The sequence below is a fragment of the Mastigoproctus giganteus genome, chromosome 9, assembly GCF_048544385.1.
Source record: "Mastigoproctus giganteus isolate SK-2022 chromosome 9, ASM4854438v1, whole genome shotgun sequence".
NCBI classification, from domain to species: Eukaryota; Metazoa; Arthropoda; class Arachnida; order Uropygi; family Thelyphonidae; genus Mastigoproctus; species Mastigoproctus giganteus.
This window is the reverse complement of record NC_143583.1, coordinates 191,609,791-191,625,467: the sequence shown is the minus strand read 5'-3', so window position 1 is coordinate 191,625,467 and position 15,677 is coordinate 191,609,791. Positions and strand designations below refer to the sequence as shown.

Sequence of the window (15,677 nt, the reverse complement as noted above, 5' to 3'; positions counted from 1 at the left end):
CTTGGGAGGTGCATTATGGTCACAGAAGCCTATGAGCCAACAACTACCAAAAAAAAAAATTATCTTCAAAAACACGCCCTTCTTCATCCACTTTTCTTTTACCCTTTGTTAAAGACATGGCTTGCAGTTTAATCTCTTAATTAAAATCACTATTATAATTTTATTTACAACTTTAATTTAACAAGATGAATTTTCGTGTGAAAGCAACACTCAAAAGTTATGCACAATTCTAAACGATAGGTATTGATATAATGTAGAATCTACATTATATCAATACCTATCGTTTTTCGTTAGATCTAACAACAAGCACAAATAAACAGGTTTTATAAGCCATATGTTAGTTTGTCTCCATCTATATAGCAATATGAACTGCGCAGCTGTGCATGCAGCTAACCAACTAGTGACTGACTCAAGGAAAATATATATCAGAAGTACCAACTCAATAGAAAAAATTGGAAACACCAGAATACTGAAGCGCCACCAACTGTCAGCTGGCAAACTAAATTTACTGATTGTACTGACGTGGGAGGTTCTCCCACCTTACCCCAGTCATGTGGCCTGGCATACAAGCATACAGTGACAAAGACAAAGCCCCAACCTATTCATTCTATCTCCTTAAATAGCAGTCGCGCACATAAGCTCAGTCCATATCTCTATGTCTCTAAAATTATAAGCACCGTATTTACAACAAACATAATTGAAATGTATTCGCGGGCCGTGTAAAATTGTTTCGGGGGCCGGATGCGGCCCGCGGGCTGCCAGTTTGAGACCACTGTGGTATGGTATCAAAGGCTTTACTGAAATCTAACTAGATTCAAATGATATCAAAATTCAACGTTCAATGAAAATTCAGATGTAAAAATTATTTCTTGGATCCAGTTCATTTGTGATGACCTCATAGTAGCTATTCAGATTGGTCAATCAAGACTGCCCATTAAAAAAATCCATGCTGTAATTATCGTTTGGCTCCACTTCTACCAAGATGATCTTGTATTACATATTTAACAACTGACTACTATATTCCCTAGTATACAGAGATCAAACTTACATGTCCTTTGCTACTTGCTTCACCCTTTGAACTTGCCATGTGAATAATAGTATTTTAAAACTGTAGACCTTCTGCCAAATCTAAGGATGTCTCAACATTATGGCTAAAGGTTTCACTATTTTTTTGTAGCTTCTTTTAATATAACTAGATGGATTCCATCAGCTCCAGGTGCTTTGTTCACTTCTGGCTGCAGAAATTTTTTCTTTGTCTTCCTTTCAGTTATTATAATATCATTTACATCCCAATCAGTATTAGACAGCTGTCTAATACTGATTATTTCTACTAGAATAAGCAGTGGCATGGAGCGAGGGGTGCTGGGGGGTTTCAGGGACTGATGGCAGTCATCGTGAAACCAGTTGGTATATGGGATGTGTTAGGGTAACTAAGAATAAGAATAGGTTCATGTATACTTGCATGTATACCAATGCTAGAAGTATAGTAAATAAATTTGATGAATTTGAAGTGTTAATCAAGACTTCAAAGGTGGATATTATTAGGATATCAGGTGAAGGTGATTCTTGCACTACTTCTATTAGAATAAGCAGAGGCCTGGAGCGAGGGGTGCTGGGGGTTTCAGGGTCTGATGGCAGTCATCATGAAACAGGTGGGTATATGGGATGTGTTAGGGTAACTAAGAATTGTTAGGGTAACTAAGAATAAGAATAGGTGCATGTATACCAATGCTAGAAGTATAGTAAATAAATTTTATGAATTTGAAGTGTTGGTCAAGACATCAAATGCAGATATTATTGGGATATCAGAGACTTGGTGTCACACAGATATTAGGAATGAAGAATTGGAATTTAGGAAGTACAATGTGTACAGAAAGGTTAGACAGGACAGGAAGGGAGGAGGGGGGGGGGGGTTATGCTGTTAATTAAGAAAAATATAAAATCAAAAGAAGTGCATCCAGTTGACGCAGATGGACAGTACACTGTTGAGTCAGATGTGACATAAGCACTGCAAAAGAAAGCAAAAATAAGAGTAGGAGTGTGTTATCGGCCTAATGACTCGAATGAGTACAATGAACAATTGTACAGAGAAATAGAGTGGGCTAGTAAATCAGAATGTCTTATAATGGGGGTTTTTAACTTCTGAGATATTGACTGGAAGTTGTGGGGGTTGGTCACTCGCACACTAGTAAGACTTTTGTGGATTTAGTGGATGATTGTTTTCTGCAGCAGCATGTTTGAGAGGCAACCAGAGATGGTAATACTCTTGATCTGGTTATCAGCAGTGATCATTCATGTATTAAGAATTTGCAGATAAAGGAACCACTTGGAGGCAGTGATCACAGTGTACTGATGGGGGATTTACTTAAAGATATAATTACCATCAGATGTAAAGGAAAAGGTTTTTGCTTCCGTAAAGGTGACTACAGTGGTCTCAGACAGTTTTGAAATTCTGTACAGTGGGATAAACTGATGATGTTACCAACAGCAAATTCTAAGTGGGAAGCATTCAAGGAATTAATCGTGGAAGCTACTAAACGTTTCATACCTATTAAGAAATATTGTTCAAAGTTTAGGCCTAAATGGTTGTCAAATGAACTAATGAGACTCGTGGCAAAGAAGAAAAATGCATGGGATACATGTAAATTATCAAGCAACACAGAAGCCTATGGCAGATATAAGCTAGTCTGTAATCAAGTCACAAAGGAGGTTGGGCAGGCAAAGGCAGATTACGAGAAATCTTTCGCAAAGGATGGTAAGAAAAACAGCAAGAATTTCTTTACTTATATAAACTCTAAAAGGAAAGGGTTGAATCAGATTGGTCCACTTAATATTGATGGTTTGACTGTTGATGATCCTGCTCAGATAGCAAACAAACTGAATGAGTATTTTGCATTTACTTTCACACATGAAAAGTTATTAAGGATTGAAAATGCCAAAAGGTTATCAAATTGTAGCGGGGTGCATAATGATTTTGTAATAACTGACAGAAAAGTGGAGGATAAATTGTTGAAGTTAAACATAAGAAAGGTACCTGGGGTGGATAGGATCTATCCAGTTATATCAAGGAGGCAGCAAAGGAAGTAAGCAAACCCTTAGCGATAATTATGAGAGCATCCTTGGACTCAGGGGAGGTCCCCACGAACTGGAGATGTGCAAATGTATCCCCAATTCACAAAGGTGCATCGAAGCGTGACATGAGTAATTACAGACCAGTTAGTTTAACTTCTGTTCCAGGTAAAATAATGGAATCACTCGTTAAAGATGCATTGCAGGATCATCTCGACAAGACTGCAGCAATAATTCAGACACAGCATGGGTTTGTTAAGGGAAAGGAGGAACTGGACAAACATTTAGAGGGAATGGCTGTGTGATTTTTTTTTTTTTTTTTTTTGGCTGATGGTACATAAGCTCATGCACTTGCTTTCTTGCATCACATGCCACGATTACTATTACCTGTCTAAAAACACTTTGTGTAAATGAAGGTGCAAGATATTTATTCAGTTTGTCAGTAATCTATATAGGATGATTATACCATTCATATCCATAAGATCAATGTGGTTCATTCCTCTCCTTCTAGCATTAACATAAACAAAGAATTCCTCAACAATATCTCCTAGTTGATTTAAAATGCTAAGTAGCCTTTATGATTACCTCTCTGAACACTTCCTTTTTGGAACTTAAATTTTTTAACTTCAGAAGTTTAACTTCTTTTAACTGAAAAGAGTTTTAAAAAAAAATGTCTGAATCATTATAATCCCCTTTGCAAAAACAAAATCCCTTTCCTTTACCCTTGAAAAATAAAGTGGGTGTGCTATTTCTTTAAATAAATTAATACACTATATTGTAATCAATACTGTCAAGATTCTAATACATGATGAATCAGTGCTGATAATTAGAACAAGAGAAATGACAAACCATCAAATAGAATCTGACACCCAGTCATCCAGCTAGTCCAATAATTTTCTGCTGCTGAGTGAACTATTAAACCACTAGTTTCAGTTGAAATCTGGAAAGTTAAAATCCACCTTGTCAACACATCCTTATTTGGTGAACCTCCATTTATCTGTATAGTTAATCATTATATTGTATCACAGTCACTGGCTTATAACATACTCCTACTTTCATTTTTTTTTACCAGTGGTTATATCATAGAAGACTGACTCAATATTATACCGAAAATCTGTCTACTGGGCAGATGCAGAATTTTCAAAAAATCCAAAATTCTCATCCCAACCCATCTTTCATGCGTGTTCTTTCTTACACATTACAATCACTATACTTAAATTTTGCATCCCCAATATCAGAATGACAATATTTTTCTGTTATTTTTTTATTATTTATTTATTTTTATTATTCCAAAACAGCCGAAGCCTTATAGAAGAGGAATTTGACAGAAGCAATATAGTAATCCTTCTATTTACAATCTGTACACAATGTCAGGTATCAATATACAATTTCAAATATACAATGCATATCATGCGTTACAAGTGATTTGCATTTTATCAAAGCTGTGGTAACAGAGAAATTAGTATTTCTAAGCATTTTGTTGTTTACCTTTCTTGATAGTTCACATTAAGTAGTTGCATTAATTGCTTTGTGTTATTATTCTTATTGTTATCCCTATTTTTTTTTTCTTTTTTCTAATTGTTATTTCTTATCTTACTTCATTGAAGAAAAAAAATTTTTTTTTTTTTTTTTTTTTTTTTTGTTAAAGCTAAGTATACCTATCTTTATAGTATTATTATTATTGTTATTATTAAATTAATCATTTATTTTCATTCTCTATTAGTTTGATTGTAAAACCTTTGTAGCTCTTTTTTGATATTAATATTTTCATTTAGGATATCAATGTTGGATTCATTCAGCAATTTTGCAGTTCTGTTGAAGTAATGGAATCTGAGTTGATCAGTTCTGAATGGCTCTTGGGCCAGCATATTTTGTCTTCTCAAGACTCTTGGAGGACAGCTGAAGTTGATGAGGTAGAGCAGCTCGGGGGCATCGAGCTTACCAGCCACGAGGTGCATTAGGAATTTGCAGTCTGCCGCAGCTCTTCTTTGGTAGAGTGGTACAATCCCAAAGTGAATGCACCATTCATTGTAGGATTTTGTGTTCAATTCCAACCTAGATTTGTACACCAGGAATCTGACTATGGATTTCTGAATACGTTCCAGTTGTTTTATAAGAATTTTGGTGTGAGGATTCCAGATTTGTGAGGCATATTCTAGAATTGGGTTGATGATCATTATGCAAGCTGTTTTTATGAGCTATACGTTGGTGAAATCGAAGCAGATTCTTTTAACCAGTCCAAGAGATTTGGAAGCCCTAGCTGTAGTTTTATTTACATGTGTGTTGAAGTTTCCCTTCTCAGAAAACCATACTCCCAAATCTGAAACCTCATGTATTCTCAATAGCTCATGATTATTAACTTTATAGGGATAATTAATCTTATGTTTTTTGTGATAGTCTGTGACAGACATGGTGCAGCATTTGTTTAAGTTTAGTGTTAGACCATTGTTTGTGATCCATCGGGTGATGGTGTCTAGTCCATTTTCCAGTGATTCACAGTCTTGTGTTGTTTTGATAGTTTTGTATATTTTCAAGTCATCTGCATATGAGAGCACTTTGATGTCAACATGTTGCATACAATCTTGTATGTCGTTAATATATACAGCAAAGAGTAGTGGCCCCAGAGGAGAACTCTGTGGGACTCCCCTTTGTATATGGAAAGTGGAGGAGTACCTTCCTTCAAAATGAACTCTGCTTTTCCTGTTTTCAAGAAAGTCAGACATAAGTGATAAGGCATTACTTGATAGACCTATGTTCTTTAATTTGAGGCAATGCAACTTGTGTGGTACTGAGTCAAAGGCTTTCTGTAGGTCAAGGTATATAATGTCTATCTGATTGTTATTGTCAAGGCTGAGTTTTATGTCATGTTCAATGGAGAGTAGGTTAGTCACAGTTGATCTGCCCATTAGGAAGCCATGATGAATGTGGCTGAATTTATTTTTCATGAAGGAGCAGAGTTGAGAGTAAAGTAGGTTCTCAATGATCTTGCTTAGGGGATTAGATTTGTGTATGGTCAAAATGAGGAAGGTGTGTCTTTAGCCCCCTTTTTAAAAAGAGGGGTGATAGTGGTTTCCTTTAATATTCCGGGGAGTGATCCCTTATTGAAAATGGCTGTGATCAGATGTATAAGTTGTTGTTGCAATACAACAAAGCAGTGTTTCCAGAGTGCCATGGGGAAACTGCCGGTGTTTGTGTCATAACTTAATTTAAATTTGTTGAGGGTATTCAATAAAGTCTCTGCATTGACTTCAAATTGTGTCAAGGTATCACTGAAATATGAGGAGGGAGATGTGTTATCAAGCTTACTGCTGTGATCAGCTTTTTCAGTATATAGTTCACTGTAGAAATTTGCAAATTGATCTTATTGAATGGTCTCCATTTTGTTCATGTTTTTGTCTTTTTTATAACCCATTTTCCGATGCTTCCAGAATGGACCCATATCATGCCTGTTATACCTATAATAAGTCTTTGATGACTCAATTCTGAATTATGCAATGACTTAAAACTTCAAACTCATCAAATTTGTTTTACTATACTCCTGCATTAGCATAAAAGCAAGAAAATGCATGCCTATTTGTGTTTTTACCTCTAGCACAGCACACAAGCCAGCCTCAATAGGTGCCGGTCCCAAGCTCGGATAAATTGGTGAGGGTTGGTGTCAGGAAAGGCATCCGGCCATAAAAAAAACTATGCCAAAACAAAATGATAGAATGACAGAAAAGAGATGTGGAATAGCTAGGGCATACCCCATAAGCGACACACCGTCACATTGCCCAGAAACTGTGAGAAAAGGGTCAGGGCTACCGAACAAAGGACGGGTTCAGTTAAAGAAGTTAGTCCAGCTAGAGAAGAAAAGGATGAAAAGTGTTAGAATAGGAACATTGGGATGATGAATGGAAAGAGTAGAGAGATTGTGGATTTGATGCAAAGAAGAAGAGTGAAGATCCTATACCTACAAGAGACAAGGTGGAAGGGAAATAAAGCAAAAGAGCTCGGTGAAGGGTACAAGTTGTTCTTTAGGAGAGCGGATGAGAGAGAAAGAAATGGGGTAGGTATTGTAGTTGATAAGGAGTTAAAAGAGGGAGTGTGTGAGGTTAACAGGAGTGATAGGATTATGAGCATCAAACTGGAAGTGGGTGGACACTTGACGACAACAGTATATGCGTATGCTCCGCAAGTAGGATGTGGGGAAGAAGAAAAGGACAGTTTTTGGATGGAAATGGATCAAGTGGTCATGGCAACACCTGAGAAGGAGAGGTTGATTGTTAGGGACGATTTAAATGGACATTTAGGAAGAAGCAAGAGAGAGGAAGGAAGAGTGTATGGAAGGTGGAGATTTGGAGAAAGAAATAGAGAAGGGGAGAGGATAGTAGAACATGCAGTGGAATTCGACCTGGCGATAGTTAACACCTACTTTGAAAAGAAAGAAAGCCAGCTGATAACATACAAGAGTGGGGAAAGGACAAGCCAGATTGACTATATCATGTGCCGTAGGAGGTATCTAAAGGAAATGGGAACAGCAAGGTGATAAACGGAGAAAGTGTCTGCACAACATAGATTGCTCGTGGTCGATTGGGAGGTTGCAGTGGACAAAAGTAGGAAATATTCAAGACAGGGGGAGAAAAAGATAAAATGGTGGAGACTGAAAGAGGAGGGTTTGAAGAAGAGTTTAGGGAAAAGGTGCTAAAAGGAATAAAGATACCGGAAGACGTGCAAGCGTGGTGGAAGTTAAATAGTTGTATCATAAGGAAAGTTGGAGAAGAGTTGTTGGGAAAAACATCAGGAAAAGGAGTGCCAGAGGGAAAGGAGGCCTGATGGTGGAATGAGGAAGTGCAAGCAGTGATAAAACAAAAGGAGAAGAAGAAAATATGGGATTTAACAGGTAGCTAGGAAGATAAAGAAGCATATAAATTAGCAAATAAGGAGGCAAAAAGGGCTGTGGCAAGCAAAGGCAAGGGCAGTGGACGAGGCCTATGGGGAACTGGAAAAGAAAGATGGAGATAGGCAATTGATGAGAATAGCCAAAGTGAGAGACAAGGCATCAAAGGACTTCTTATCAATAAAACAGATTAAAGATGAGAGGGGAGTGGTTATACAGGACATGGAGAACGTTAAGGAAAGGTTTATTATTATTATTTGTTTATTATTTTGTTTTTAGGAGCATTAGCAACTAAGGCCATATTGCTCGGCGATATGCGGTGGTCATTCCCTGACCTTTCCGCATCCTCCGTATTTAGTGGCGACGGGCTCGAACCCCGGTCTAATCAAGAAGCGTGTGCTACGCACTGCTGCTCCTTCCCACCTGGCTACGGAGGCGCCTTTAAGGAAAGGTGGAGAGACTATTTTAAAAAGTTACTAAATGAGGAAAACCCAAGAGCACTATGCGAGGATGGAGAGACGAATGAAAGAGTAGTGGAAGGCACAAGCAGGAAAGAAGTGGAAAGGGCACTCAGAAAAATGAAGAGGGGGGAAAGCAGTAGGTGCTGACCAGATACCAGTAGAGGTATGAAGAAGGGATCGATATCCTATGGGACTTTATGGAAAAACTGTGGCAGCAGGAGAGGATACCAGATGAGTGGAGAGAAAGTGTACTTGTGCCAATCTATAAAGGAAAGGGGGATGTGCAGGAATGTGGGAACTACAGGGGAATAAAGTTAATGTCTCATTCGATGAAGATCTGGGAAAGAATTGTGGAAGGAAGGATAAGGCAGGAGACAGAAATAGGAGAGGAACAGTTTGGTTTCATGCCGGGAAGAGGAACAACAGATGCGGTCTTTGCTTTAAGGCAGGTGATGGAAAGATATGGGGAGATGCAAGTAGAGTTGCACATGGTGTTCACAGACCTGGAAAAAGCATATGATAGAGTACCCAGACAAGAGGTATGGAGATGCATGAGGGAGAAGGGTGCATCAGGAAAAGTATATAAGGCTTGTGAAAGAAATGTACGAGGAAGCGGTGACTCAGGTTAAGAGTAGTGTAGGTATGACTGAGGGGTTCTCTGTAGAAGTTGGACTGCACCAGGGATCAGCTCTCAGCCCATATCTATTTGATCCGGTAATGGATGTGTTGGTGAGAGATTTTTTTTTTTGGTAGTTGTTGGCGCATCGGCTTCTGTGGCCATTATGCACCTCCCAAGGTTTTTGCAGTACTTTGATCCAAGCCCGAGGCGGGATTCGAACCCACGACCTTTGGGTTGCCAGGCAGGCACTTTACCCACTCGGCTAGTCCGGTCGGTGTTGGTGAGAGAAGTGAAGAGTAGAGCACCATGGAGTACGCTGTTCGCAGATGATATCGTACTGTGCGAACCATCTCAAGGAAAGGTAGAGAAGAAATTGGAGGAATGGAGGAAAGCGTTGTAAGAGAGAGGCATGAGGATAAGTAGAACAAAGACAGAATATATGGTATTAAATGGAGAAGATGAGAGCTCTATAAAACTGTAGGAGGAAAGGCTACCATCAGTTTCGAAATTTAAGTATCTAGGATCGAACGTTGAGAGGGATGGAGGACTGAGTGCAGAAATACAGCATAGAGTGCAATGTGGATGGTTGAACTGGAGAAAGATGAGTGGGGTGCTGTGTGATAAGAAAGTAAATTGTAAAATGAAGGGAAGAGTATATAAAACTGTGGTTAGACCCACATTGATGTACGGTGCTGAGACATGGGCGATTACAAGGGCCCAGGAGAAAAAGATGGATGTGTGGTGTGACGAGGAAGGATAGGATAAGAAACAACTACATCAGAGGTACGGTTAAGGTGGGGCCTCTGAGTAAAAAAATGCAGGAATCTAGGTTCAGGTGGCTTGGACAAGTGGAACGAAGAAGTGAGGAGTATGTTTCGAAGAGGTGTGAAAAGTTGGAGGTGATAGGGAAGAGGAAGAGGGGGAGACCTAAGCTGAGATGGAAGGACAAAGTGGCAGAGGATTTAAAAGAGAGAGGATGGAGGAGAGAGGAAGCCCAGGATAGGGAGGGATGGAGGAAAAGAATTAAGGACGGAAATGCTGACCCCATATAAACGTGGGAAGAAGGCAAAGATAAAGAAGAAGACCTCTAGCACAGCACACATGTAAGTGCTAGTCCCATGTGGATCTCTGCAGGCCTTGTAATCCCTTCCCTGCTTCACAGGCTACTACGTCTCAGTAAGAAGCAGTGCAAGAATCAATTCCATATCTGATTATGGCTGTCATTAACACCCCCCCCCCCACACACACACACTCAAAAGCAGTTTTGACCTATTCAATGGTGCCTCTATAGTATCGAGGAAATATTCTTGCATCCCTTACATTCAAGTGTGTCCCACTTCAATAAACACAATCCCTTCTGTTTTCCAGCACTGCCCATGCTTAGAAAATTTCTACACTGCAGCCTTGCACATCTCTCCGGGATTAAATTAATTGTCATGGCTCTCATCATAAGCTCCCACTTATCATGTCTTGGCAAAATTCCAGACATTCCTTTTAAAAAAACAGCCCTAACTTATGACTTTTTCTCAATAACAACTTGTACTTTGTTAAGTTAAGCCTCAGACTACCCAGGCCTAACATTATTTATTATTACCAACATGTACAACGATAATACTTTTTGGGCACTGAACAGATAATTTTCCTACAATATTAGCAATTTTGCCCAAGCAGTCCCCCCAACTACCTCCTATAGAAGCAACCAGATGCACAAAATTTTTGTTTAATTTCCAATCTCTCTTTTTCTCTGCACCTAGAACATCACAGGGCTACTAATGAAGACTTGATTTGTAGAACTACTTTCAATAATCCCCCCCCCCCAAGAGCCAACTCACACTAGCTACTCTGGGACATGTACTTTGATGCTCTAGTCCAAAGCATAATTTCAGTTAAAGAATTAAATTAAACCTAACACTTACGATCGATATTCATTATATACCAGCAGAACTGCACAAAAAAAAAAAAAAAAACACTGAATTCTTTAATGTTTTTAAAGTTGAATACACTTAAAGTTTCTAAACAGGACTCAGGTCCCGTTTGAAACTTTCTCATTTCTACAGCCAAAAAGTTTTAACTTTTATACTTACAAAAGTACCATAATTTTCATGATAATAATAAAGACACTTAAAACTATACCTTTACTACAAGGTGCAAAGAACCACAAAATATCACAAACATGTCTTAAATTTACAAGCTCACTGAGCTATTGAATGTCACAGATAACCTCATTCCCAGAATCCATTAATTTACAAAGAGTAAATATGATAATTTTATTTCTTTTCTGGCTTTGATAAGATATCAAGGCCAGAAAAGAAAGATATTTAGCCCTCAACTGTTACAACAATAACAAACAGTCCAGCCAATAAAACTGCTGATTTATATTTAGCCTTAAAAAAAAAAAAAAAAAAAAAAAAATACAAATAAAGCAGCTGAATTTCTGATCAATTTTTTAATAGAATGAATTGATCTTGTACTATGAATAAGAATCAAATTTAAAAAAAAAAAAAAAAAAATTAGTCCATGATAATTTGTACATCTTGATGGGAATAAAAAAAATATTATTTACCTTTTTGTTGACATTTATCTAAGAGTTCAGGACTCATCCTTAGCCTATCTATATGTTCTTCTAGAATAGAAGCCCAACTCTGTAAAGATTCTAGTATATTCCATGGTTGTGTCATAGAAGCTGTTAATAACACTGTTGTATGCACAAATGTCTCTTCATTTAGCACAAACTTCAATAAGTTCCTATGCCAAGAATCTCCATCTAATACCCAAACCCCTAAACGTGTGTGATCTAAAAATTAAATGAAAATAAAATATATAATTACTGCTAAACTGTAAAGCATTCAAACATAGCTTTTACACTAAATACAGAATGTTACAAATCCTTTGAAATTATAAAATAGATAATGCTATTTTCACATTTACAAAATGATGGAAAGTAGTACTTTCTCATGTTTTATGTGTGTTTTGAAATGTAAAAAAGTACAATTAGGCATTTTAAATCTTGTAACCCACATATACAAAAAAAAATAAATAAAATAAAATAAATATATAACAAGAGGGAAAAGTTCTAATTTTCATCATTACAAATAGTGCACTCAAATAATAAACTGTAAAATAGATATAAATATGTACATTCAATCAATATTTATGTCATCTCACTCAATATATTCAATACAGGATGAGTGGAAGTCACTTAAAAGAGCCTTTACTTCAAGAGAGGATGAAAACTGGTTTGCATATCATTAATTAAAAACACACACACACACACACGATATCAAAATTGTTACTAAACAAAAATTTTCTAGCATTATATTTGAAACTGATATCTTTGGGCCATAATACAAAAGCATTCTTTTATGCACATGTTGGAATACATCTGTTATTAACACGATATATTTTAGAAAATTCCTCAACAGCAAATATTTTCAGAATGTCTAAGATCTAGATTTATGGTTGTACTCCCCCTCCAAATAACCCCTAAAGGGAAAAAAATCTGCAGTTTATATCAGGAGACCAAGGAGTCCACTCGATGGATCTGCAGCAACCTATCCACTTAAGGTAAGTGTATCCCTGAAACACTGTAAAACAGCATTCTGAAATTGCAGTAGCATAAAAAAAGAATCAAAACAGTCCTTTGAATATTGAGCAGCATTTTTTGTAATTATTTAGAACAGTGAGCATTCCACCTTTGTTCATTTTACTAATATCTCTCAGAGCCTTATAAATCTATCCCACACAATCTGAATCTTTCTTCACATGGTCATCTGTCTGCCAATCTCACCAATCAAGTTTCCTGTCTTTGGACTCTTTCAAGAAGCTCCATGTCTTTTTCAGATGAGGTCTCAATACTTGAACACAGTATTCAAAATGTGGTCTTACAATTGCCTAATACAGTTGGATTATGACCTCCCTATCTCCACAGAATAGTGTTCAATAAGTCATTGATAGGACATTGTGGGCTTTTCTAGCTGTCTGTTTACACTCTTCAGAAAACTTCATATCTACGCATATTGTAATCCCAGATCCCTTTCCTACTCCACTGTTTTTAATTCAACCCCACCAAGTGTATAATTTATTTGTGGGTTGCTATTTGCCAAGTGTAACTTCAACGAACTTCAGACTCAGCAAAAGCTTTTTTCGTGCCCAGGCTGCTTTTGATAAGAAGCATGACCCCTCCAACCCCTTCTTATCTTCTCTTTTTTTTTTTTTTTTTTTTGTCCTCGCCTTTTTCTCAATAGAATTCTTTGGCATGCAATTTTTACGGCCAGATGCCCTTCCTGACACCAACCCTCACCCTTTATCCGGGCTGGGAATATGCGGTGGTCATTCCCTGACCTGCCACATCCTCTGTATTTGGTGGGTACAGGCTCGAACCCTGGTCTAATCAAGAAGCGTGTGCTATGCACTACTGCTCCTGCCCACCTGGCTATCTTTCCTAAATATATTATACATATTGTAGTGGAACTCATCACCAATTTCCAGGTGGCACCACGTTTCTGTTAGCCCTATTATATCGGCTTTAGTTGTCCTAACCAGGAGTTCAAATTCAGCCATTTTATTGACAACACTCCTGACATTACTGTAGACACACCCCCTTGAAGTTATTTAGGTTTGTATCCCAGACTTTATCTTCCCTAACACCATTTGAAACATTGCTACTATCAGAACATCTTATCAACATTGGCTGTTATGGCAACAAACAAGAATTCGCGAGGTGAGTGCAAGCATTATTTTAACCCATATCATCAGATAATACAGATCTAAATTAAGATTCTCCTCCCCTAACTAGAAGTTTCCCTGAACCCTTGGGGTATCCTCAATGATACAGGCAAAAAAACTCACACTACCGTTGTTCAAATGAATACAATCTCAACAAAACAGATTCCTTCTACCTACAAATGCAGGCCATGCTGATAAAAATTTCCCCCTACAGCCTTGCAGATTCACTCAAGTCTCATGTTAATCCAAAAGGCTTTCAGCATATAATCTCTCCTATCATGTCTGGGCATGAATTGCAGACACATGCACATTATGACCTAACTCACAGCATTTTATCAGCATAGTTCTATATTTATCCAACAGATGGTCAGGCTGTGTATGTTTAATATCATTAGTCCCCACATAATAATACACCAAAAAAAAAGAAAAAAAAAAAAAGAAAGAAAGAAAAATATGGAAAAAGTAAAAGAAAATGTAATAAAGAACAATGTTGGACTAGATTCTAGAAGGATTTAGGATATCCACAGTACTCTCATAAAAAATTCTTAATTAAATTCTTGGTTTTGATGGTAGACTACAGTCAAAATGTTTTGACCATTCATTACAGAGAAGAGTAGCACAACAAAATTTGTAGTAAAGCATTGAATTAGAATTCTTCCTTCTTTATGAAATCACTGCATTTTTCTAATAAATTCCGAAAACTCCTGCAAACGAAAAAAAAAAACAATCACAATTCAAAGAATGAATGAGTTCAAGATATTCAACTTTAAAACTGTAAGGTAACTTATGACTAAACCTGCATAAATCCTTGAGCATCCATAAATTGAATATCCAAATTTCTAAGATTCCTGCCAATCAGTTAGAAAAGATACCTGCTTATTTGTAAAGCATATCTGGCTTTGGACATATATCATTAAAACAATGAACTTGCATCATAACCTTGGATGCTAGAAGAAAAAAGTGAAAAGAAAACTAACACAAACCAAAGGTACAAATGATAATATTGTAAAGTTCTGGATTAATGATGGCTGTCAGCATGAATTCACACAAAAAATCAATACAAAGGCTGGTTTGCTATGGTAGGGACTTTCTTCATGAAGTGAAAATCATGGAACATGGAAGCAATGACACCTAGTGGGATCATGAGAGCACACGAATCACTGGCTTCACTGCAATAGCTTGGACACAAATCACTGACTTCATTGCAGCAGCTTGGGATATCCGCTACAGTATGGTGAACTTCAGAAGTTACACTCTTCTCTTAAAGGGCAGGCACCACCGACTGTCCATCTTTTCAAGGTGAATCTCTCTCTGTCTCTCTCACCCAATGGTTTCAATTTTATTCTACTAATATTCTTTATATAAAAAATCAGAGCTACAGGGCTCAATAACTTCCACGATTTTAGTATATTAAAAAGTAAGAGATTACCTCAATCTTTTTCGTGGAATGCTTCCAGTCAATTCTCTCTCATATGTGACTAATAAAATAAGATGAAAAAATTGGTGAAAAAAATGCATTTCCTACACTCATAGAGATACGACCAAATCTGATGCGCAACGGAACCGAAAGCAAGCCAAGAGCCCGATCCTGAAACACATCAAACCACCGCAGCAAGACCATGAGTGCGAGAAGACATTGTGTCATAATAAATAGTTAAAATTGGTTCTGATAATAAATAATTAAAATCACTGGTTAAAAACACTATTAAAATCATCATTAAAAAGATTAAAAACTATTTAAAATGAAACAGATTAAAAGTTACGATTTGGATGAATACTCAAATTAAACGAAACGCACAGCTGTTTCCCTTCCTTAAGCAGACCACGCTTTTCAGTTGATCGCCGTGTTCACAGAATGGGAATATCACAAAGTGTTTGTGTGTGTATTTGACTCTGAAATATAGAGAGATTATTTATATTGGTG

At 37.3% G+C, this 15,677-nt stretch overlaps 1 protein-coding gene across 3 annotated transcripts in view; it reads right to left on the bottom strand.

The window, feature by feature from the left end:
• The window catches only part of Dlic (dynein light intermediate chain), a 240,292-nt gene that overhangs the window by 156,572 nt on the left and 68,043 nt on the right, over positions 1–15,677 (bottom strand). For all 3 annotated transcript variants that reach the window (XM_090381830.1, XM_090381831.1, XM_090381832.1), the window contains one exon: positions 11,592–11,822. In XM_090381830.1, coding sequence (XP_090237956.1) covers positions 11,592–11,822 — 231 coding nt within the window. The remainder of the gene's footprint in view (positions 1–11,591; positions 11,823–15,677) is intronic.